We start from the raw sequence: 24,165 nt of genomic DNA on the forward strand, positions 1-24,165 counted from the left end.
AGCCTCAAACGTCAAGGTGCTGAGGTGGAGAAACCCCGCTCAGGGCCATCAGCAAGTTCTCACGTCCATTTGTTCACTTGTGAGGGAGTCGAGAAGGGGACACTAGCATCCCTATTTTACAGAGGAGGAAACTGAGGCTCAGAGGAGGAAGTGACTTGTTCAAGGCTCTGCAGCAAGTTCCTTCATTCAACAAATATTTATTAAGCACCGACTTTATGCTCAGCACTATTCTAGTAGCAGAACTGGCACTAGGACTCATTCATTTCCTTATTCATCTGTCAATAATTATTGACTCTGCTGGCTGCTGGGGATACATAGTGATGGCCTCTGACCCTCAGAGTTCACAGTCTAGTGAGAGAGATGGACACACAGACAGTGACAAAGCAGTGAGACCAGGAAAGCCCAAGGCTACCTGGAGAAATCCAGGAAGGCTTCCCAGAGGAGGTGTTTGTAAACTAAGACACGAGGGAGAGCAGGAATCAGTCATCAAAGATTGAGGATTGCGTAGAGGGTTCCAGGCAAAGGAAATAGCATGTGCGACAGTGCGGAGGAGGGACAATATCACTCATTTGAGACCTGAAGATGGTTCTGTGTAGCTGAGTATGACATGGAGAGGAGAATGAGAAGTTGGCAGGGCCCAGATCTTGTAGGGCCTTGAATGCCAGGCTGAGGTGCCTGGACTGCCCCTGAACTGAGCTGTGACAGGGATGGAGCAGGTGGTAGCCAAGGCAAAGACAACTCCCCAGACCATGTGATGGAGAGGCTCCCCTGGGTCAGTGGCTGGGGAGGACAGAAGAGCCTTGGATGTGCTTCTTGCCTCCTTGAGTTTTGCTGCTTCACCCACATGCAGCCCTTACCCTGCTGGGTCCCAGTGTGGAAGCCCCTCCAAGGCTAGGAGCACACAGAGACCCCCACCCCAGGAGGACGGCCCAGAGCCACCACCCAGTCTGCTGGAAAATGGGCCCTTCCCCTAGCTATTACCTGCTGTGTCAACGAGGGCCCAGAACCAGATTTAAGAGAACTAGGAGGCGTCCCTTCACTTCTATGAAATCAACAACATATCAAATGAGGCCTTTGGTCACCTATAGGGAGGGCCCAGCTCTGTGGTCCAGCAGTGATAGTCCTAGGCCCTCTCCATCCCTCCAAAAGGCCCAATCATCAACATCCTGGGGTCATCTAAGCCCCTGCCCTCCCCCACTGCCTTTGCCCCTGCAGTTCTCAGCACTGGGGCTTGTCTGGTTCCTTCAGTCTTCAGCCCTCAGTTCAAGCCATCATCTGCTCTGTGCTTCCCCCGGCCCCGCCCCTGTCCACCCCTCTGTGCGCCCCTGGCACCGTGCAAGTCCCTCATCACAGCCCTTGTTCTGCTGGACTGTCAGGGTCTGGTTGCTAGTCTGTTTCCTGAAAGTGCCTTGAGGGACTTTTAATGTTTGCAGAGTGAAAGAATGAATCAGACAGGTGGAAAGAACTTAGACTCCCATGTGACCTTAGGAAGTCAGTCAGCCTCTCTGAGCCTAAGTCTCCCTGGTTGCCTTCCTGGGGCGTATGAGGCCAGAAAATGGCCAGTTAGCTTAGTAGGTAAGGACACAGGTTCTGGGGTCTGAAATGGGGGTTTAAATCCCAGCTGTACCATTTACAGGTTGTGACCATGGACAAGTTCCTAACAGCTCTGTGCCTCAGTTTCTTCAACTGAAAAGTGAGGATAGTAATAGAGCCTACCTCTTAGGGAGAATTCCCTTCTACATCCATGTCTCTCCTCTGAAGGACGTCATGTCTGACTCAGGAACACACAAGGTTCCCTGCTGCCAGTAGGCTTGAACCTGCCCTTGTGGGCAGCATGATTTTGGGAAGGCACTGATCTCCCATTTCGGGCTCTGCTAACTCTACTAGAAACCTGTTTCAGACCTTCTCCTCTCTCTGCAAACCTCCCGTCACCTACTCCCCATCCCAGCTGATGACCTCGCTTCCTACCTCACTGCAAAGGTGAAGCCATCAGACGAGAATTCCCATGAGCTCCCAGCACTGCCCCATCTACCTCGGTGCCCATTCATCCCACCTTCTCTCGGTTCTCGGGGGCAAACTGTCTGGCCTCAGCTGTGCGGTGGCTCCCACTCGTGAATGGCAGTCCAGGCCCTCACTCCCGCAGCTCTCTCCCCTCCTTCATCCTCAGTTCTGCCCCTTCTACTGGATCTTTCCCATTATCCCACAACTACGCTGGACTTCTGTCTTCTGGACTGCTACATTCTCACTCCTTCCTTTAAGTAAAACTCCTTGACAGCATTGTCTCCACCTGCCTGTCTCCACTTCTCTTCTCGATGGGCTCCAATCAGGCTTCTACCCCTATCACAGCTCCACCAAAACAGCTCTTATCAAGGTCACCAGTGCCCTTCATGCTGATAAACCTGGAGAATCTTCCACTCTGGGTCCTCCCACATGTGGCTCGGCAGCCTTCGCCACAATTAATCACGCTCTCCTTCTGGAAACGCTTCCTCCGCTTGGCTTCCAGCACATACCCAGGTCACCCTCTACTTCTCTGACTGCTTTTTCTCAGTCTCCTTGGCTGGGCACCTCTCCTGTCCCTGACTTCTAGGAGTACCCCAGGGCTCCAAATGTTCCGGTGGTCCTCTTTCTTTTCTGTCTAGCCTTGCTTCCTAGGTGATCTTATCCAGGCTCATGAAATACTCTCCACATGCTGACACTGGCCCTGACCTTTCTCCTGTACTGCAGACTCCTAATTCCAACTGTCTTTTCCACATCAGCACTGAGATAGCTGATCAGCATCACAAACCTCACATGCTTACAATCCGTCCCTGCCAAAATCCTTGGAGTCTTTCCGGTCTTCTTTCTCTCACACCTGAGATCCAACCCATTAGCAAATCCTGCTGGCTCTCTCTTCAAAATATTTCCTAAATCTGACCCCTTCTCTCCACCTCCACCACCACTCCCTGCTCCAAGCCACACTCACCTCTCGCCTAGATTATGCAGTAGTAGTCTCCTCTCCAGTTTCCCTGCCTCCACCTTCAGTCTATTCTCAACCCCCCCAGCCAGAGAGGTGTTTTAAAAACTTAAGCCAGGCATGTCACTTCACTGCCCCAAGCATGGCTCCCGTCTCAGCATAAGATCCAAAGTGCTCACACTGGCTTCTAGGCCCCCATGGTTTGGCCACTGCTCCCTCCCTGACTCCTCACCTCCACCTCCTTCTCTCTCATTCCAGTCCAGCCACACTGGCCTCCTTACTGTTCCCTAAATGTGTCAGACATGCTCCTACCCCAGGGCCTTTGCACCTGCTGTTCCAGTGCCAAGAACACCCTTCCCTCAGACACCTACCTGGCTCACCCTCCTTCCTTCAGGTCTTGCCTCTAATGCCTCCTTCTCAGTGAGGTCTTCTTACTGGATCCCTTATCTAAAGCCTCTGTCCTACCTTAACTTCCTACAGCTCTTTTCCAGTTCCTTTATCACTGTTTAATACACAATATATTTTACTTATTTGCTTTTGTGTATTTTCTCTCTCACACCCTAGGGTGTGAGATCCATGAGGGCAGGGATTTTTGCCTGTTTTGCTCACTGCTGTATCTCTAGCACCTAGAGTAGTGCCTGGTGTGAAGCAGGCACTTGATATATACTGTATGCATAGAAGGAGTCAATGAAGTGCCCTCGGTCTCTTCATCTGGAGAATGGGTATACTAATGGAACCTACCTCATGGGGTTTTATGAGGTTTCACTGAACTGAGTGATTGTGTGAGTGCCCAGTACAGGCCCTGGAACACAGTAGGTGTTCAGCAAGGCACTCTGCGCATTACCCTGCCCTGCGCTGCGCTGTGTTTAGGGCAGGAGGCTGGGCTGGGCTGGGACAAGTTCCACCTAGCTCTGGCCCGTGATAGTCCATGCCTCTTCCTGGGCCCTCTCAGGAAGTGGCAGGCAGGGCCTTACCTGGGTGGATGTCCTGGAAGAGGGACTTCCAGATGGTGTACTGCAGGGGCCCCGTGTACTTGGAGGTTGGGAAGTCTTCGTATGTCAGGTTGGTCTCATGGATTTTTCCCTTGAGCCTGGAAAGAGAGCAGGAGAGAAGGCTGCACCGGGGCCTGGATTCCTGAACCAACGCTGGGGCCCTGCAGTCATCTTCAGGGCAGCTGACATAGGGTGAGGTCATGAGTGAGAAGTCTGCGGGACTCAGATTCAAGTGCCTGCTTGTACCACTTCCAACCTCTCTGGCTATTACCCCCAGTTTTCTCATCTTTAAAATGGGTACTATGGTAGCACCTCCCTTCTAAACTTGTGAGGATTATATGGCATAATGCATATAAAATGCTTAGCACAGTGCTTGGCTCATAGTCAACACCAAATTCATAATGTTAATGATCAGTGTTAATCACCAGCAAACCAATAATTAAGTGTCATTATTATTAAGGGTGGCTTTGGGGCCGGAGACCTGGGCTTGAATCCTGGCTCCACCATTTACTAGATGAAGGGCCTTGGCCAATTGACCCAGCTTCTCTGAGCCTCAGTTTCTGTATGTGTGAAATGGAGATGACAGTGGTAGCTACCACCAAGAGGACTGGGAGGGTTATTGTAATATAAAGCCCTTATATAATAATATGTAATATCAACATTATTATAAAAAATATAATCTATAATGTAAATAACAGACAATACATTTCTAATATAAGCAACATAATATTATAATACAAGTAATATACTATATAATTATATATATTATTAAATATTAATTATAGAGAATATATATGCAGTATATTATATATATATAAAATAATATATATCATAAAGCCTTTAGCTCAGGCTCTGGCACACAGCAAACATCCATAAATGTCTGATGAAGATTTGAATGAATGAATTCTCTGCTAAAGACTCCATCTGCCTCCACTCCTACCACCCTCACGGGTCAGGGAGGGGATGCCCACCTGGGTGAGGCCCCGGCAGGTGGCACTTACCGCTCAGACAGTGAGGCCACCCCGGCCAGGAAGGTGTGGCGGTCGGTTTCGGCCAGCCGCTCCTGCAGGATCTGGGCCCCCTCCTGCACCTTGCGCAGCTGCTGGCTGTAGCGCTGGACTTTCTGCTCGATGTCAGTCAGTGTGCGGGCCGTGTCCGCCTCCAGCTCCTCCAGCATGGCTTTCTGCCGCTCACGCAGCAGCCGGTGCAGCCGCTCGAAGACCTCACCAATAGTGGTCCGCAGGCTTTTGGTAGAGGACTGTGGGGGACAGTCATCAGGGTTAGGGCAGGGGGAGTGGATGGCGTGATCCTGAGTGAGACGAGGAAACCAAGAGCCTTGCCCCGCAGAGAGGAAAGGGTGGGAAAGGGCACGCTTGGTGGGGGGAAAGGCACATGCATGGTGGCATGAAAGGACCAGCATGGCCAAGGACAGCAAACAGTTCTATGTGGCCCACTAGGAAACTAATAAATGGTTCAGGACTTGGTGGGGGGAAAGGCACATGCATGGTGGCATGAAAGGACCGGCATGGCCAAGGACAGCAAACAGTTCTATGTGGCCCACTAGGAAACTAATAAATGGTTCAGGTGAGACAATGAGGCTTGAACTAGAGGAGGAGCCAAGATGATGGCTAATGTCCCGTGGGAGATGGGGGATGGGGAGGCTGGAGGCAAGGGGAGGGGGACGGGAGAAGACGCCGAGTTCAGTCTGGGCTACAGTGACATTTTTAGTTTTAAAGAAATCACTCATGGGGCTCATTCATGGGGCTCAACAGAAGAGGATGAGGAGATCACAGATGTCAAAGAGCTTTATAAACTGCAACATGCTGGGCAAAGCTTGGTGGTCACCCACCTGTCCTGCCACCCCTAAGACCATCTGGCTGAGAAACAAGACCTGGAGTTCAGGGCCATTATCAGATGAGCTAAGCATGGACATGTGGTTCTCTCTGCCCTCACTGCCACCGCGAGGCCCAGGAGGGGGTGGGGTAGTGAAGGACACAGGCTTTGGTGCCCGACAGCCTGGGTAAGAATCCTAGCTCTGGGCCTCTAGCTGTGGCAACCTCAGGTGCCTAAGATCTATAAACCTTAGTTAGTTAGTTTGTTTGTTTAATCTGTGAAAGGGGTAACAAAAGCTACCTCTCAGGGTTGCAGTGAAGATGAAATCAGGGTATGTTCATAAAATGTGTGACAGTCTGAGGTGCAGAGAAAGAGCCTGGTTATTGAAAAGGGATCGATTCTAACGGTCACATCCTGGAACTGCTCACTGAGAGATGGCTTCTGAGCTGGGGCCTGAAGGACAGGCAGGATGTCAGCTGGGTGGGGGACCAGGCAGAGTGAAGCTTGTGACGAGTCAGGACGCCCCGGGCTGCAGCAGCATGTGCGGCCTGCCTCTGCAGTTTTACTTTGTGGGATTCTGGCTGCGAGTTCATAGAGTCAGAGACCCCTCTGTGTTCAGTGCTCAGGGCTCTGTGGGAGGCTCAACAAAGGCTCAATTAGGGCCTCTTCCCTCCCTCTTGCAGCAGGAAGAACTGCTGGCAGCGGGCCAGCCTCCCTGCGCATGCCCACCCAGAACGCCAGGCACACAAAGAGGGGGCAGAGGAGAGAATGGGTGGAGGCTCAACAAAGGCTCAATTAGGGCCTCTTCCCTCCCTCTTGCAGCAGGAAGAACTGCTGGCAGCGGGCCAGTCTCCCTGCGCATGCCCACCCAGAACGCCAGGCACACAAAGAGGGGGCAGAGGAGAGAATGGGGATGAGTGGCCAGGCTGCTGCGGCCTCCCTGAGCCCTCCCACCCAGGGAGGGCTGAGGGCTACTGATGGGGAAGAAGGGGCCTGTCCTCCCTGCACCACCTGGAGCTGCTCTCCAAAGGCCCCCACATCCCATGGCCACCCCTTAGATCCTCCTAGACTACTCTGCAGCAGTGTCTGGCCCACTCACCACCCACTGCTGATGGAAAGTTCTGGTGTGCCTCCCATCTCCATGGCTGCTCCCTCTCTGCCACCACGTTCCTCGAGGTTCATCCAGGCCAGTTCCTTCCACTCTCACCCTACGTGCCCTCCTCCTCATGAACCCCATTGCTTTGAGAATGGCTCCCAAATCCATATTGATGGCCTTGCATGTTTCCTGAGCATCATATCTATTTTTCCAACTGTCGCCCTAACATGTCCCCCTGTGGTCCCACAGGTCTCTCCAACCTACTTGATCCACAAGTCAACTCCTGTCTTTGCCAACAATCTCACTGCTGGAGTGATCATTCTGAAGTACAGACTGGCTCACAGCCGACCTTGTGTTTAGGAACCTTCCTCAGCTCCTTGGTGACTAGTAAACTGCTAAATTCCTTAGCCTGGCATTCAAGGCTCTTTTCAGTTTGATCCTAACTTACCTCCCTGGCACCACTGTATTGCAATTCCACCTGCCTGGAACGACCCCCACCCAAACCCTTTATTCAACTGGCAAAAGACCTAACTTGACAGCTACCGCCTCTGAGATACCTTCTCTAACCTTTTCAGGCAGTTAGATGTTCCCAGAGCCTTTTGTAAACACTTTGAATACACTGTCCCACATTTTCTGTCTCCCTGGCTAGTGGATGAACCCCTCCTGGGAAGGAATGACATCTTCCTCAGCCCTGTACCCCATGCCCATCCCAGGGCCTGACACAAGGCTGGAAGTCAGGAGCTGCTTGAGTGGTGAAGGAAGAAAGGGGGAAAGAAAGGGTCCTGCTCAAGATGGCTCCATAGAGCTGAGCACAGATTCCACCTTCTTCCCAGGCTGGGGGTCCGGTGTCCCCAGGACAAGAGAGGATGAGCAGGGAAAGAGGGGGAGGCAGGGAGAGGGAGATGAGAAGTGGAACATCAGAGTGACAGCTACCTTGGCATCCCTGAGCGTGACCCCAGTGGGTCCTCCCAACCTACCCAGTTTGCTGGCCACAGAGCCATAAATCTGGCTGAGGACATCCAGCATGAGGCTGGAATATGCACCCAGCTCTGACAGAACTGCACAGTAAGCTCCCAACTTGCCACGTACTAGCTGTGGAGCCGCAGGCTGGTCCCTCAACCTCTCCATGCCTCAGTTTCCTCGCTGATAAAATTGGGACAAAAACCGTTCCTATCCCCAAAGGTATTTTTTTTTCCTTTCACTCATTTGTTCTACAACTAGTTATTGTGTGGCAGACACTGTGCTAGGTTTGTGGGAGTCCTGCTGTTGTAGAGGTGATATTCTGTGGGGTTCAGTGAGACGATGAAGGGAAAACATAATTCTCAGTAGAGAGGAAGAGCCAGCTTACTAGGGTGCCCCATTTACTCAAGTTCTTTCTAGGGCAGAGCCACCCCTTCCCCAGGCCCCTTTCTTCGGTGCTGTGGCTGGGAAAGCAGCCCTCACCCCAGCCCACCACATCTCTCAGAACACCATGGTGCCTAGGGGAGCTGGGGCCCTTTCAGAAAAACACTCTGCCAAGAATGCGTCACCCTGTCAGGCCAACCAAGGAAAACTTTGGGCCCAAGGAGAGAGATCAGACAGGCCCTCAGGCTGGGCCACTGGAGGGTCAGGCGCCTCAGGAAAGCTGAGTCAGGCACCAGGTGAAATATGACCTCCAAAGCATCCATAGGCATTTCTTGTATAAACACCCCAGTCCAGACAGGAAGTGGAGCTGGGGGAACTGGAGGGGGAGGTGGCCCCACAGGACCCCCCAGAGGCAGACAGATGGACAGGAAAATGGGGGAGGAAGAGGTCAGTGCAGAAAAACAACAGGGGTGTGGGAGGGGGTGGTGGTGGAGAGAAGGCACAGCCCATAACACTCCCTTCTCATCCAGGCAGAGGCTTCCACTTGCTTCTTATAACCTGAGAGGGACAGAAGCATCGGACAGACGGTGAAACTGAGGCTGTGGGAAGCAATTAAGCCAGAGTCCTGTGACTGGTTCTCATCTACTGCCCGCTGAGGGTCTTGCCCAGAGGCACTCTGGAATGTTCTCTGAAGAAATGTTTGTCATGACCTTCTGAGACCCCACAGCGGGTTGGTGGCCAAGCTGGGACACAGATCTGGGTTTCCAATGGCCTCTCAGGCCCCAGGATGACCTGCGGCGGCCCTGAGCATTCCTAAGGCTCTGCTCGAGCGGCTCCGGCAGCAGCAGTCCTGCTAGGCGTGGAGGCAGCCCCAAATCACCCTGGATTTCCCCGGACACGGCCCCACTGCACAGATGGGAAGATAGGGGCTCAGAAGAGTATATAGCTTACCCAAAGCCACACAGTTAGTTGCCGAACAGAACCCATGTCCCTCCTCTAAGATCAGGGGATGAAGTCCTTGTCTTTCCTTTTTTCCCCCCAAACCATTATAGCCAGAGACTGCAGGGTTTGGCCCCACTTTTCAGAGTCTATATCCCTATGGCCTGAGCTCAAAAGGGGAGATGATACCAGGGCTGGGCCACAACCATCAGGAGGACATGCTCAGGGTCGGCTCCTCTGGCAATTAGGGGAGAGAAAAAAGAGAGCGGATACATTTTGCCAGCCATTCAGGAAACGGGGGGTTTCTGGAGGGTCCCTGGTCCCACCCCAACTTCCACCCAAAGTGGGAAGAGAGAAATGGCCCCATCCTCAATCTGGGTACCAGCCCTAATCCTTGCCCTCAGTTACCGTGGAGTGGGCCCCGCCCCTTCCAGCCGGCTCCGCCCCGAAGCCCCCTGGCCCCCCCACCTTCCCCGGGGCCGGCTCACCTTGGTCTCTGCCAGCTGTCGCTTGAGCAGCTGCAGCGCCTCGGTGTGCTCCCGCTCGCTGTCCTGAAGGGCCTGGAGCTGCTCCTTCAGTTCTCTCTGAAACACACACGGGGCTGGGATGCGGGCGCGGGCGGGACCTGGCCCAGCACGCGGTGCTGATGAAGTGTCCGGCCTGACCGCTGCCGGGAGTTATCTTGGCTGCGTCTCCCATCCCCAACACCCATGTCCTGTAGAGCCTGTCTCCTAAGTATTTCCTGAGTCCATCCCAGTTTTCACCTGGATTTTTGCAACAGCCGTCTCTGGCCATTCCAGGAGCTTCTGGTGTCCACATACACACCCTGCACACCCCGCCCCGTTGGCAGCTGGCTGCCTGCTGGGAATCCTCTGGTAAGAACCCAGGCTGCACACAGTCCGTCGCTGCAGACTGACCGCCAATGTTCTCTGAGCGCGCACAACGGGCTAGGTACCAGTTCTTAGCCCTTTGCTTGTACAGTCAAGCGTCCCTCATCCAAAAATCCTAAATCCGAAATGCTCCAATATCTTAAAATTTTTGAGTGCTGACATGAAGCCACAAGTGAAAAATTCCACACCTGATCTCATGTTATGGGTCATGTGTTTCACGTACAAAGTTATTTAAAATATTGTATAAATTACTTTCAGGCTCTGTGTGAAATGTATATGAAACATAAATGATTTTAGTGCTTAGACTTGTGTCCCGTCTCCAATATATCTCAGGCTATATATGAAAATATTCCAAAATCTGAAAAAATACAAAATCCACACTTCTGGTCCCAAGCATTCTGGATAAGGAATACTCAACCTGTATTAATTCATTCGAGCCTCTCAGTAACCCTAAGGAAAGCACTATTCTTATCCCCATTTTCTGATAGAAAGAAAGGTACAGAGAGGTCAAGAAACTAGCCCCAAAGCATACAGCTAATCCTGTAAGGATAAAGTCAGAATCGGAACCCAGGCAGTCTGGTTCTGGAGAACATGATCTTGATGCCAGGTGACACATTTTGTACAAAGACGACATCCACGATGAACAACAAAAAATCACGATAGACAAGATAACAAGATTTTAAATAAAAACAGGATCAGAAATAGAGTTTTCCTTTGCCTCAGGTTCCAGTATGGCTCAGGAGGGCATTGCTAGTGATCTTGTCCTTGTTTAAAATTTTGATACTTTGTTCATCATTAATTTTCTTGCATTAATTTTAAGAAATATTGCATTAAATATTATTCATCTTGATTAGTGTGTTTTTTGGCACCTACCTCTATCATGCACCTCCCTCACCTCACTCTAATCCCACCTCTGTCTCCACTACCCTCCCCTCTCACTCCCATCCAGCCAAAGTGGCCTTATTTACTGTCCCTCTATCATCCTGAGCTTGTTCCAACCAAAGGACTTCACAATTGCTATTTCCTCTGGCTGGTGTTCTCCACTCTCAGATTTTCTCATGGTTATTCCTTAGTATAATTAATTTATCAACTCAGGTGCTGCCTCCTCAAAGGGCCTTGCAGGACCTCCAATGACAGTGGCACCTCCTTATACCCTCTGCCACACATCCTGCTTCAGGGTCTCCATAGGGCCTTCAGCTGTCTGAAATGCCCTTACTCGTTTATTGCGTGTTTATTGCTTGTTTCCCTCACTAGAATGTGAGTTTCACAGGGTAGGAATCTTGTCTGACTTGTTCACAGCTGTATCTCCAGTGCTTAGAACAATGCTGGCATGCAGCAGGGCCTCTGTAATTATTTGCCAAATGAATGAATTGGGTGTGGAGGTGGGTACTGCCCAGCACAGGGTCCAGCTGTCTGCACTCATCGGGAATCATGTCCACTGTATCACAACTAGTCGTTCTATCTGCTTCTCTTCCCTCCCCATAGTAGACCATGAGTCCTATGGGGCAGACCCTTTCTGCTCCTTCTCTGTATGTCCTGCACCCAGCAATGGCCTGGCACTGAGACGAGCTCAAGGAAGTTTCCTGTGTGAATGACTTTCCACAGAAACAGCCTCTGAGCAGGGCCTGGGTCTCCCAGTCAGCCTGGGCTGACTTACCTGTTCATGTTCACCTCCCTACCGTTCATTCATCTTGTCAGAGCAGGGAGGATCCTCGCAAAACATCTAGTTTAACTAATTTTCCAGACTAGGTAGTAGCAACATGGGAAAATGATGCTTAGCATGATGATGACATGCTAAGGGAAGAATGCAGAAAACAAAATTATCTTTGCTTACTATCGCTTATTCATTCAACAAATATTTATTGAGCAACTACTATGGACCAGGTACTGTTGACTCCCTGGGGATACAGCAAAGAACAAGACAGACACAGTCCCTGCCCACAGGGATCTTACAATCTAGTGGGGAAGACAGACTAAGGAAAATAATAAAGGAGTGAAATAATTACAAATGTGCTCTAGAGAAAATAAAGCAGTGTGGGATAGGGGGCGACTTTAGATAGGGTGGTCAGAAAAGCTTCTCTGAAGAGGTAACAGTAGAGATGACAGCTGAAGGATGAGAAGGAGGCAGTCATGAAACCAGGGTAAGACAGAAAATGGGAGCAGTCTGTTTTGTGAGAGTAGAGAGCTTGCACTAATAATGGTTGGGACTCTGGTAACCATCCAAGGCCATGAGGCAACTGTAAACAAAGATAAAAGTCAAGCTGAAGCCAACAGAGTAGAAGGAAGGAGCCTTAGAAGGAAGAGGGTCCCTGATGACTGTGCGGCAGCCACACCATCACTCAACTCAGTGATGTGCTGGATCTCTGGGAAAAAAAAAATCCCCGGTAGCGTTTGCTAACTTCCAGAGTGTAAATGCTCCCACCAAAGCAATTTCAAGCTATCAAGGTGAGGTCATCGTACATGGAATTGGGGAGAGATGTGCACAATCAGCTCTCAGGAGCCAGTGCAGCCAGCTCCAGCACACCACTGCCTGGAGTCCTTTCCTACAGGCTTGTTTTACAGGAGAGAGAAATCCGCCCCCACCTAATTTCAGCTATTTCAGTCAGGTCTCTATTACTAACAGCTGAAAGTCATTCCTGATAGAGTCATGTGCTTCTGAGTTGCCTAAGAGTGCAGAATGACCACTCCTCAGGCCCTCCCTGACGGCCTTGGGCCCATCCAGCCTGGGACACAGTCTGGCTGACATGCAGATGTGTGAGGAGATGGGCTGAGTGCTACAATTCTCCTCCTTGGTGGTCCCTGGGGGTCCATGTAAGACCCTGCCACCCAGGCGGCTCTTCAGCGTTCCTGAGAAGCTGCCCTGGAGGCTGCGTTCTTCACATTGCTTAGGGCACCCGAGGCACTTGACAAATTCCTCTCTATTTTGGAGTCGGGACAAGGAAGGCTGGCCTGCCTCATTCCTCCTGGGTCCTGGGTGCAACAGAGCACTCATTCACCCACTCCACAAACCCGTGTTGAGGCTTCCTTGGATCCCATGTGGTGCTGTGTCAGGATTGATGGAGGCATGAGGGACAAGTTCCAACCCATGGTGCCGCGAGTGTGCCTGAGCTGGGGACGCAGACAAGGACATAGACACTTGCATCACAGCGAATGCTGGGATAGTGTTAAGGGACCCCAAACCTGCTCCTCTACCCATGTTCCCGATCTCAGTGGAGGGCACCCCCTCACTGGCATCGAAGCCAGAAAACTGGCCGTCATCCTTGACACCTACCACCCCCAAACCAATCCAACCACTCATAGATAGTGTTAAGGGACCCCAAACCTGCTCCTCTACCCATGTTCCCGATCTCAGTGGAGGGCACCCCCTCACTGGCATCAAAGCCAGAAAACTGGCCGTCATCCTTGACACCTACCACCCCCAAACCAATCCAACCACTCATCAGGTTTGCTCTGGAATTTGTTCTCTCCTCTCTACACCCCTTCCCCTGGTTCAGTTTTCATCGCTTCTTTTTGGACCGTGGCGCCAGGCTCCTCCCTGCCTCTGCCCTCTCCTCGCTGCTCTGAGTGTCCACACAGCAGCTGCAGTGATGGTTCTAAAGGACAGATCTGTAAATACTTCTCCCCCACCCGTGCTCCTTTGTAGGATTTCCATGTTGTCTGGGAAGAAGGGCACAAAGCTGTAAGGTGGCATTCAAGGCCCTTCCTTTCCAGTCTTAGCTCTTGGTCCAGATCTGCTTTGTCCAATACAGTAGCCACTAGCCACATGTAGATATTTAAGTGGCAACTAATTAAAATGAAATGAAATTGAAAATTCAGTTCCTTGGTTGCACTGGCCATATTTCAAGTGCTTAATGGCCACATGCGACTAGTGGCTACTGTATCAGACGGTGCCCACGCAGAACTTTCCATTATCCCAGAAAGTTCTATCAGACAGTGCTGCTCTGGACGCACTAAGCATCTTGCAGCGCTTTCCTCCAGGTCTTTGCATGTGCTGTGCTCACTGTCTGGAATGTTCACCCACATGTTTTTCTCCACTTCTTGGACTCATACTCATCTCCTAAGACCCATACCAAATGTCACCTCCATTGAGAATTCACATCCCAAACTCTCCACGCTGTCATCAGACACTCCTCCATGTGCACAGTGCTCCACACTTGCACCCTGATGGCACATGCTGCATTTTAATAGCCAGGTTACCTGTCAATCCCCCCTCAAGATTGTGGGCTCTTGAGGGCAGGGACTATGCCAGAGAGACTGTCACACTCTCAGTATCTAGGACAGGAATGGGCACAGACCAGCCTCCATAAGAGTTTGCAGAATGAACCTGCACAGGGAAGAGGCTGGGCTGGGTCAGAGCTCATCTCTGAAAGGGTGTGGGGGAGAGAGGGCTCCAGGCAGGGAGCTCTCCCCATGTAGGCTAGGGGCAGAGCCTGAGGGACCAGCTAACTTAGGAAAACCAAACTCTAGTACCCACAGGGCCAGACTTAGGAGGTAGCCCAAGCTCTAAGTTGCCCCCCAACTCACCCCAACCTGCCCCCGTGGGTCTCCTTTCAAGCCTAGGGTTAGGAGGCTGGCTCTACCACCCACTAACTGTTTGACCCTGGGATGTCACTAACCTCACTGTGCCCCAGTCCCTCTTCTGCAAAGTGGGGTCGTCAGACCTCCTAGGGTTGGAGGGTGAAATGGTATAACATAAGAAGGGTCCAAACCCTCACAGGGCAGAGCCTGGCATACACTGGGTGCTCAGGAGACAGAGCAGCCACCGTGTCCCATATGATGCTCCTCAGTCAGTTCATGTCCTCACCCCTCGCTGTGTCCACATGGCCCCTCCCTGCCTCCTCAGATGGCCAGAGCAGGAAGAGGCCAAAGGGACCATCTGGCCCAACCCTTTGGACTGCCAGAACAGGAAACAGAGGTTCCAGGAAAGGGAGTGACTGGCCCACGGCCACACAGTTTGACAGGAGAACAAACCAGGAGGTTTACTCCCAGCCAAGAGGTAAGACAGGAAACAGAAATATGTTGATAAACTGCTAAGTGACAGAGTTAGTCCCAAGGAAGGACGCTGGGGATGGCAGAGGCTGGGACCAGAGGGGCTAGAGGCGGGCGTGGTTTGAATTTCACAGGAGTCTTACCATCCTTGAGGTTAGTGTCTTTATTACCTTCATCTCACAGGGGGAAATTGAGGCTCAGAGAGGTTAGCAGCTTGTCCAAGGTCACACAGCGAGTAAGGTACAGAGGCGAGGCTCCAAATAACTTCAAAAATCCATGTTCAAAACCACTCGGCCTCTAAGCCTCCCATTCAATTCAGTAATTTCTGGGCACCCATGGAGGGTCAGGCTTCTCACTGGCCACTCCAGGGATGTCGACAGTCCTTGCCCTTGAAGAGTTTGCAGTTAGTCAAGAAGGCAGAAACTCGAATAGGTAGAATGCAAGGGAGAACAGGATAAACACAGAGGGCTACCTCAGATCCAACACAACAGCCACCGCTGGCCGTGTTTGTGACACCCTCCCTCCATCTCAGCTTCTAAATCTGTAAAGTGAGGCTGTAGAGCACGAGCTCCACAGAGTTGTTGTGAGGATTAAATGACTTAATTCGTGACCCGACATGACGCACAGGGTGAGCTCAATCAATCTCAGGTGGTGTCGTTACCATCGTACTAATTATAATTATACGTGAAACAGAGACTCCGAACTGGGGGAGCTTTAAGGACAGAGTTTATTTCTGATGGAAGGGCCAGGGAAGATAGATGGGTAGGGTTCCTTCAAGTCTCCAGGATGGGGCTAGGGCATTCCATGTGGAGAGAACTAGTCAGACAGGGGCATACCTGGTGTGTGCAGGAAGTGGGGGCAGTCGGGGATGGCTGGAGCCAGGTATGTGGAGTCACAAGCTGGAAAGGCCAGGTGGGGCTAGCTGGGGTGGAGCTGGAGGGTGGAGGAGGCCTTTATGTCATTCTGGAAGAGCTAGACTCTGTGGGGCCCCATAAGAGCTAGGGCAGGGCAGGATGTGGACACTGGGGAGGGACACACTTCAGAGGGCAGAGCCACAGCTCTCCAACTGCTGGTGCAGACCTGCACATGCAATTGTGCAAATATATCAGCTGCACACCTCCGGGGCTCCCATTGGTTTGAAGCGGCCAGGACTGGGGCAGTAGCTTCAGGGGAGGAGGTGAGAGCCAGGGCTCAAATGCCCCCAAGGCCAAGGCCAGACCTCCCCTCCTGCCAGGAAACCCCCTCCCTGGCCCAGGGGACAAAGCAGCTGTGGGAAGCTATCTCTGCTCTGGCTTCAGGCTCTGGCTTCAGGGACCCTTCCTGTCCCAAAGGAGACAGCATGAACTTGGGAGTCAGGAAAACCTGGGTTGGAATCCTGGCTGCATGACTTGGAGTAAGTCACTTCCTCCCCTCTCAGGGCCACCTCCAAGAGTCTTATCTGTAAGAGGGTGATAAGAGCCCCCTCACTGGGTTGTGAGGAGGGCTAAATGAGATGGCATCTATGAAAGGAAGGGCCCGGCATGGTACTGGCACACATGGTACTGCTTGAGGCCTCTCCTCTTCTTCATGCCCTGGAACTATTCTCTCTTTCCCTCTCTGACCCAAGGAGGCCAGAAATCTTAACATGGCACACTGAACTTGCCTCTCCTTTTTCCTTCCCCTCCAATCCCTCGTCCATGTCCAGACTCCTGATGTTCCTGTTCATCCCGACAGACCTGAATTCTTCTATCTCTTCTATGTCTTTGAATTCCAACCCTCCCTGTGCACTTCTGAGCTGCACAGTCTCTGGTGACCTCTGACCATTACCCTGTCCCAGGGTCTCCACCAGTCCACCTGGCACACTGCCCCATTATGACCATCTGGCCAGGCCATACTTGCCTTCTCAAACCTATTCCTGGCTCCCCAGCAGCCTCACGATCAAGCCCGAGCCCCTTGGGTGGGTGTGTGCATCTGTACGTCTGTGTGTGCATCCAGAGCCCTTCCTGAGCTGGCCAAGCCTCACCTCCCTGTTCTTACCTCCTCTTACCTCACACCCTCCCCTCCAGCCACAACAATCCCCTGAATGTGTGCTCACCTCCATACCTGTCCCTGGTCAGACTCAGATAACCTGAGTTCAAGTTCCAGCTTCAGTGACACCTGAAGCACAGTTTCTGAGCCTCGGTTTCCTCATTTGTAAAATGGGGCAATAAGGCCCCCCTCATAGGGTTGCTGTGAGGTTTACATGAGAGAGAGAGAGAGAGAAAGAGAAGGGGGGGGCAGAGAGAGCGAGCCTGCCAAAGTATTGAACCCTGTCCCAGGCACAGTCTGCACCCGGGCCGTGGTGTCTTGGGATGTTTTAATTCCCTCTGCCCTTAATGCCTTCTCTCTGCTTCCTAGCCTGAAGCCCTCAGCACATCCTTCAGGACTCAGCTCAACAGGACAAGTCAGTTACAGCAACCTACCAGTGATGGGCTGGTCTACCAGAACCATGGCAGAGCCAGGTCTTGTGTGGCTTTCTCCTGGGCACAACACAGGACTGGCTCTCAGTTGCCACAGCAGGAGTGTTGACTGAAAAAATTATTAAACGAATCTCTGAATCCCAGATGGAACCTACCTTCAGTTCCTCTAAAACCACCCTGAGTGTCCAAGCAGAGCTCAAGTTCGGGAAGGTACATGATGCTGTGAAAATACCACTGGACTGAGAGTTGGGAGAGCTGAGCTCTGGTCCAACCTCAGGCAAGCAAGTTTCCCCACGTGTAAAGTTGGGAGACAGTCAACCAGATGGTTTCTGAGGTCCCTCTCCATTTGCATGCTCCCGGAGGCAGTGAGAGTGTTGGGTAGGAGGGTGAGTTCTGGGTCAGACAGACCCAGTTCGAATCCCACCTCTTCCTCCTACCTGCAGTGTGATCTTGGGCAAGTTACTGAATCTCTCAGCCTCAATGTCTTTATCTGTGAAATGGTGCTAATTCTAGTCCCTCTCAGAGAGTAGGGAAAGGAAAAAGCGCTGTTGTGAGGATTAAATGCCCATAACGTAGCACCTGGAACATAGTAAGTGTCCAATAAACTTTTGCTATTAGTTTTCGGAGTTGTTTTTCTGTTGTCACTCCCTATCAGATCCTTTTCTTTCTATAAAATAGACATCTTGGGGCCCCCAACTTCAACCCTAAGTTTTTGCACTGTGGCCTGTGCTCAGCCAAGTTGTCCTGGCTGAAAAGGTCATTCTTGGCTGCCCAAACACCTGTGAAAAGGGAAGCGGAGATGCCAACAGCCTTGGCATCTGGGCTTGACCCACAGCCAGCCTTGCCCCCACGGAGGCTGTTCATTGCACATAAATCCTGCCCTCTCCTGGGAAAAGTAAAAGCAGAGGCCACTTCCCCAGGACACAGACAACCTGGTTGCCTCCCTGTCACAGTACAAAATAAAGTGCTGTCATTGTTTTCGATAGGCAGCAACTCTCTCTTCCTCTTCACACATAAAGTGGGAAGTCTTGTTCTTACTTCCATTTCCCAGATTGGGAAAAGGGGTGCAGAGAAGGCAGTGCCTTCCACTTTGCTGAAAGAAGCCAGAGCCAAGATCTGAACCCAGTGCCCTAACCCTGCTCTTTCCTCGTGGGGCTGCCTTGGCATCTCTAGGTCACCATATCCAGCTTGTTGGGGCTCCCATCCCAGGCGGATCCATGGCTGTCTTCGCTGGCATGAAGGAGGCCTTGGGAAAGGCTCCAGTGGTCACATGAGGCCTGGAGGGGGTGACTGAGACTGAATCGGATCCCTTCTCTGGGGGATAGGAACCTGAGATGCCCAGAGAGCCGGATGTGATGCCTGACCAAGATGACATCCCAGCCACCTGCCCTCGGAGCGTCAGCTGGCACAGACAGACAATGCCCTCAGCCTGGCCCTGTGCTGAGTACTCTTAGTACAAATACAGGCAGGGTGGGTGGGAGATAATTACCCCACCCTCAGAGGTAACTCAGAGGCTGTAGGTGGCACAGACTGGCTTCAAATCTTGGCTCTGTCATTTACCAGCTGGGTGACCAAATAAGTTACTTAATTCCTCTGAGTCTTTGTTTCTTCATCTGTAAAAGGCATAGATAACAGTCCCAACCCAACAGGGTGCTATGAGGATGAAATAAGGTAATACAAGAAAAGCTCTTAGCACAGCCCCAGGCTCTGAGCTAAGCAGGGCTCAGTGAGCACTGGCTGAGGGGCCCCAAGCCCTCTGCAGATGGGGCCCTTCCCTCCCCTCTGCTCTGTGGTCTGGCTGCTCAGTGTGTGTGTGGGGGGGTGGCGTGTGGGGGGGGGGAGACACCAGCACACACACACACACACATATACATACGTTACATAAGCATTCTATAGAACTACATAGTAACTCTAGCCATGTTTATCCAGGGGTGGGATTATGGGGAGACGTTAACTTTTACTTATATAGCTCTGCTTCTATGTTAATTTTATAACCTGAATAAATGAAGATATTTAACAATTATTGTGTGCCTACTGTACCAGGCACAGAACTAGGTACTTTTGATAAAAAGTATCCCTTACCCTTATGACATCCTTCCAGAATGTCATATTATCCCCATGTTACAGACGAGCATGTGGAGGCTTAGAGAAGTGACTTGACCAAGGACATGCAGCATGCTGGGATCTGACTCCTATATTGGAATCTGTAGTACAAAGCCATTCTGCTTGGCAGGTCAGGGAAAGCTTCACAGAGGAGGTGATATTTGAGCTGAATTTTTTTTTAAAGATGACCGGTAAGGGGATCTTAACCCTTGACTTGGTGTTGTCAGCACCACGCTCTCCCAAGTGAGCTAACCGGCCACCCCTATATAGGGATCGGAACCCATAGCCTTGGTGTTATCAGCACTGCACTCTCCCAAGTGAGCCATGGGCTAGCCCTTGAGCTGAATTTTGAAAACCAAGTGGGACTTCTCTGGGTCAGCATTCTCAGTCAGGGGTGATTTCAACCCCAGGAGACATTCACCAAGGTTTGGAGACATTTTGGGTTGTCACAATCTGGCGGGGCAGGGGGGCGTTGCTACTGGCATCTAGTGGGTAGAGGCTAGGAACACTGCTAAACTTTCTATGATGCACAGGATAGCTCTGCACAACAAAAAATCATCTGGCCCCAAATGTCAACAATGCCGAGTATGATGTATCATACTGTAGCTGACATTTATTGAGTGATTCCATGTGCCAAGTGCAGTGCTAAGTTCTCATGAACATCATCTTACTTTACCTCTACTTCCATGCTGTCATTGAAGGACCCAAGGCTCAGAGATGATAAGCAAGTTTCCCAAGGTCACACAGCTAGTAAATGGTAGAGCCAGGATTAGAGCTGCCTGAGTACAAAGCCAGAGTTCTTAATCTTTCCACTCTGCTGCCTTTAGGATTTATAATAAATGTAAAAGCTCCAGGCCAACTACTAGATAGGGTGTCAGGAGACACTCTGCACTCTGGCTGAGTGCAGGCCTGGCCTCCTTTGGCTGTGAGGCCTTGGGCAAGTCCTCCCCTTCCCCTGCCATTTCCCGTTGGTCAAGTGAATGTTGCACCAGATGATTTCCAAGGCTCTGCCAGCTCTGAGTCTGCAATTCTCCAGGAGAAGGACCCGAGCTCAGGTTCCAGCATCCACCAGCTGGTGTGAAGGGTGGGCTCAGCCTCATTTCCAGGACAAAAGTGGCTAATGAGCCCTGCTTTCCCACAGGAGGGAGAGGCAGGTGGGGGTGGAGGATGGCTTCAACCTTACCCAGGAGCATGCCCTCTCCAGGGAGGAGGCAGGTTTCTCTGGCACCACCTTGCCTCACCCAAAGGAGACACCAAAGCAAGACGTTCTTCTGAGGCAAGAGAGGTGGGTCTGGACATTCACTCAGCTGGGCACAAGAGCTCTCACAGGTAGGAGGAGAAAGAATGGGAATGCATGTTGTTCTAGCCTCTCCCACGAGCCAGGCACCTCAAATAGCAGGTTCATCCCAGGTCGGCCTTACAAAAGTCCCGGTAGGAAGAAACCATCCTGATCCCATTTTATAGACCGAGCATCACAGTTTATGTGAAACGACTCACCAAGTTACGCAGACAGTGACCAAGGCAGGTTTGGAACCCAAGTGTGTCTGACCCTAGGACAGTGCTCTAGAGAGTACGTGAGTGGGAGTCCTGCTTCTCTTTTCACACCAAAATAAAAGTGTTTCAATAATGTTTGGAGAAAATATATGCTCAATTTCTCCTGCACTCCCCAGGTCATGGAATGGAGTGCAAAAGCCCAAAACACAGTAATTCAGATTGACTGGTTTGCAGACAGGAGAACCAAGGCTCTGATGCAGAGGCTAGAATGCCAGTCAGGGAGGAAAGACGGTGAGCAGCATGGCTCACGCTGTGCCCTCTAGTCCTGATTCTCTCTCACCATCTGGCAGTGTGGCCTTGGGTAAGTCACATCACCTCTCCAGTGCCCAGTTTCCACATCTATACAATGAAGAGGCTGGACAGATGGTTTCAGGCAGAGTCCCTTTAAACTCTCAAAACCTACACCCAGTCCTGTCAAAGGTTCTCTCCTCCTACCTGTTCATTTGGCTTCACAGATGGGGAGATGGAGACAACAGTACCTAGCACAAAGGGCGCTGGGGATGGAGGGTCAATGCCAGCCTTGTGCAACCTCCCAGAGTCCCTGACCCTTGCTCACCCTCTGATGTGGCCTCCATCCTCAGACAGGTAGACTGGAAGGGGTCAGTTGTGGTTTTGGAATGAAAGGGACAGGGAGGGGGCAATGGTGAACATGGGCCATTTCTCCTGAGGCCAAGACTCATCCATGGGCATCTGCTGGGAGCAGGCTGGCTCCCGGAGGCTCATGTATGGAGGGGTTGGGACTCCCTACAATATAGGGGAAAGTAGTTATTTGGCTCCAGCTTTCATATCTCCAGGGCCAGAGAGTTCACTATGTCCCAACTTAGACCACTATATTTTCATAAAATGTTTGAGCCCCAAACCTACTGCTTATAACTGCTCCACAGTCTGGGCCAGCTTAGGCCAGAGTTTGTGATGCATTCATTTATTCATTCAACCTTGGTATGTGCTTTGGGCCAGGCCTTGTGTAAGGCTCTGGGACCATAGATATGAGGAATTAAGAGACTGTCCCTGGCCTTGGGGAACTGTGTGCTAGACTATTATCCCAAGGCCAGGAACATGGGGCTGCTGGATCTAAATGGTTTAGTTTGAAAAAAGGATTCCAGGCTCAAATAAGCTTGGGAACCATTTCATTAAACACAGTAAGATGGATTTCTTTTCTATAAGATTTCTCTAAGCCTTTAATATGCAAGTGCACACTGAGAATCCTTGGGGGAGGGGGGCTTAAAAGAAAATAGACTATATTTCCCAAATATGGCTAATCTTGGAACACTTGTTTTTAAAACATCAGACTTATTAATAGAGAGCATTTGGGGAAATGGAAAAATGCAGCTCTAATGCTATTTTTTTGGCCAGCGGAGCTTGGGGATAGTTTCACAGAGGACATTTGAGCAGGGTCTTGAGAGCTGAGTAGGAGTTTGTCAGTGAAGGTGGGAAGGTTTAAGGAAGACCAATTATAATCCAAGTATACTCAGGTTCCTCCACATGTACTGTTTCACTTAGTCTTTAAAGGTCCTGATGTGGGTGACAGAGCCAAGGAGTTTATCAAAAGCCCCTGGACCCCTACAGGTCTACCCTCCCTCCTTCTAGATCACCTCACATCCGGGCCATATTCTCCAAATTTTGAATCTTCAAGTCCTGGCTCCCCTCTCAACCTGGCTCCTACTCTGGTTTAAATCCAAAACGGTTGTATCTTGACTTGATCCCATACTTAACCCCTCATACACCTTGGCTTAACCCTTGGCACCCAAGCCTGCCTCGCAGCAGTTTGCTGACCCGAACATAGACTTCTCTCTTAGGTTAAAGCCTCATCTGCCCAGCACAATCTAGTCCGGATACTCCCCACTAGGTCCTGACACATACCTGATCCAGGACCCGCCCCTTAGACCCCGCTAGAGCTCAGCTGCTGGGTTTAGTACAGACCCATCCTCGCGGCCCCGCCCCCTGTCTGGCTCTGACAGTGGTCCTGCCCTTGCTCAGCTTTGATTCAGCTCCGTCCCCAACGCATCCTGAGCCCAGTACGTGGTCCAGTTGTGATCTCACTTGTCCCCACCGTCCCACCCCACCCTCGACCTCTCCCCAACCATGGACCAGCTCCTACTCCAGGTCTATCTCAGACCCCGCCCCCTAGCCCTGCCCAGCCCAGCCCTGCCCCGTGTTAATTCTGATAGGGCCCTGCCCCGGCCTGCGGCCCCGCCCCGTGACAATTCCTACTGGGCTCCGCCCACGGCCCGGCCCCGCCCCCGGCCGGCCGGGCAGCGCACCTGCAACTCCTCGAAGGCGTCGTCAATGCCGGTGACCTGATGCTGCTCGTGCAGCGCGGGCTCATCGCAGAAGAAGCAGAGCAGCGCGCGGTCAGTGAGGCAGAAGAGCTTGACCTTGTCGTGCGCCTGGCAGGGTCGCGCGGCGCGGCGCGCGTTGAGGATGGCGTCCAGCGGGAAGGCGCTGTAGCGCTCCACGATGTTGGCCAGCTTGAGGCTGGGCGCCAGCGCGGGCTCGGCGAACGTGCGCCGGCACTCGGGGCAGTCGCGGGCGCCCTGCGCCTCCTGCCGCACCCAGTGTTCGGTGATGCAGCGGCGGCAGAAGTAGTGCTCGCAGCCCAGGCTCACCGGGTCCTGGTAGATGCTCAGACAGATGGAGCACAGCAGCTCGTCCTTGAGGCTGCACGCCATGGCGCCGGCGAGGGGGGCCCGACAGGCAGCGGGGCGGCTGAGAGGGCGCGGCGCTGTCGGGGGCAGCACCGAGGAGTGGGTGCCGGGATGAGGCCCGCAGGGGCAGAGGCTACCGAAGAAAGAAGGGGGTGCTGCCCAGGAGGGGGGTAACGCGAAGAAGGGGCGTAGGGTAGATATTACCCGGGATGCGAGCCCGGGAGGGCGGTCTTGGGGAAGTGGGTAACCCAAAGCGCTGGGTGCTGGAGGGAGGGGGCCGTGGGAGTCTGAGGGAAGGGGCTTCTGGCGAGGGGGTTCTAGGGGACGAGACAGTCCGAAGGAACGGGTGCTGGGAGAAGGGGATCCCGGAGGGGGGCGGAGGCCTTGCA

At 52.0% G+C, this 24,165-nt stretch overlaps 1 protein-coding gene across 1 annotated transcript in view; it reads right to left on the reverse strand.

The window, feature by feature from the left end:
- Positions 1-23,837, reverse strand: part of TRIM62 (tripartite motif containing 62) — a 31,151-nt gene extending 7,314 nt beyond the window's left edge. Inside the window, exons 1-4 of the mRNA XM_008594337.1 lie at positions 23,393-23,837; positions 9,646-9,741; positions 4,947-5,203; positions 3,928-4,043 (exon numbers count right to left, since the gene is read on the reverse strand). Coding sequence (XP_008592559.1) covers positions 3,928-4,043; positions 4,947-5,203; positions 9,646-9,741; positions 23,393-23,800 — 877 coding nt within the window. The 5' untranslated portion in view covers positions 23,801-23,837. The remainder of the gene's footprint in view (positions 1-3,927; positions 4,044-4,946; positions 5,204-9,645; positions 9,742-23,392) is intronic.
- Positions 23,838-24,165: the final 328 nt, after the last annotated feature.

Source organism: Galeopterus variegatus, unplaced genomic scaffold (assembly GCF_000696425.1).
Source record: "Galeopterus variegatus unplaced genomic scaffold, G_variegatus-3.0.2 Scaffold10591, whole genome shotgun sequence".
NCBI classification, from domain to species: Eukaryota; Metazoa; Chordata; class Mammalia; order Dermoptera; family Cynocephalidae; genus Galeopterus; species Galeopterus variegatus.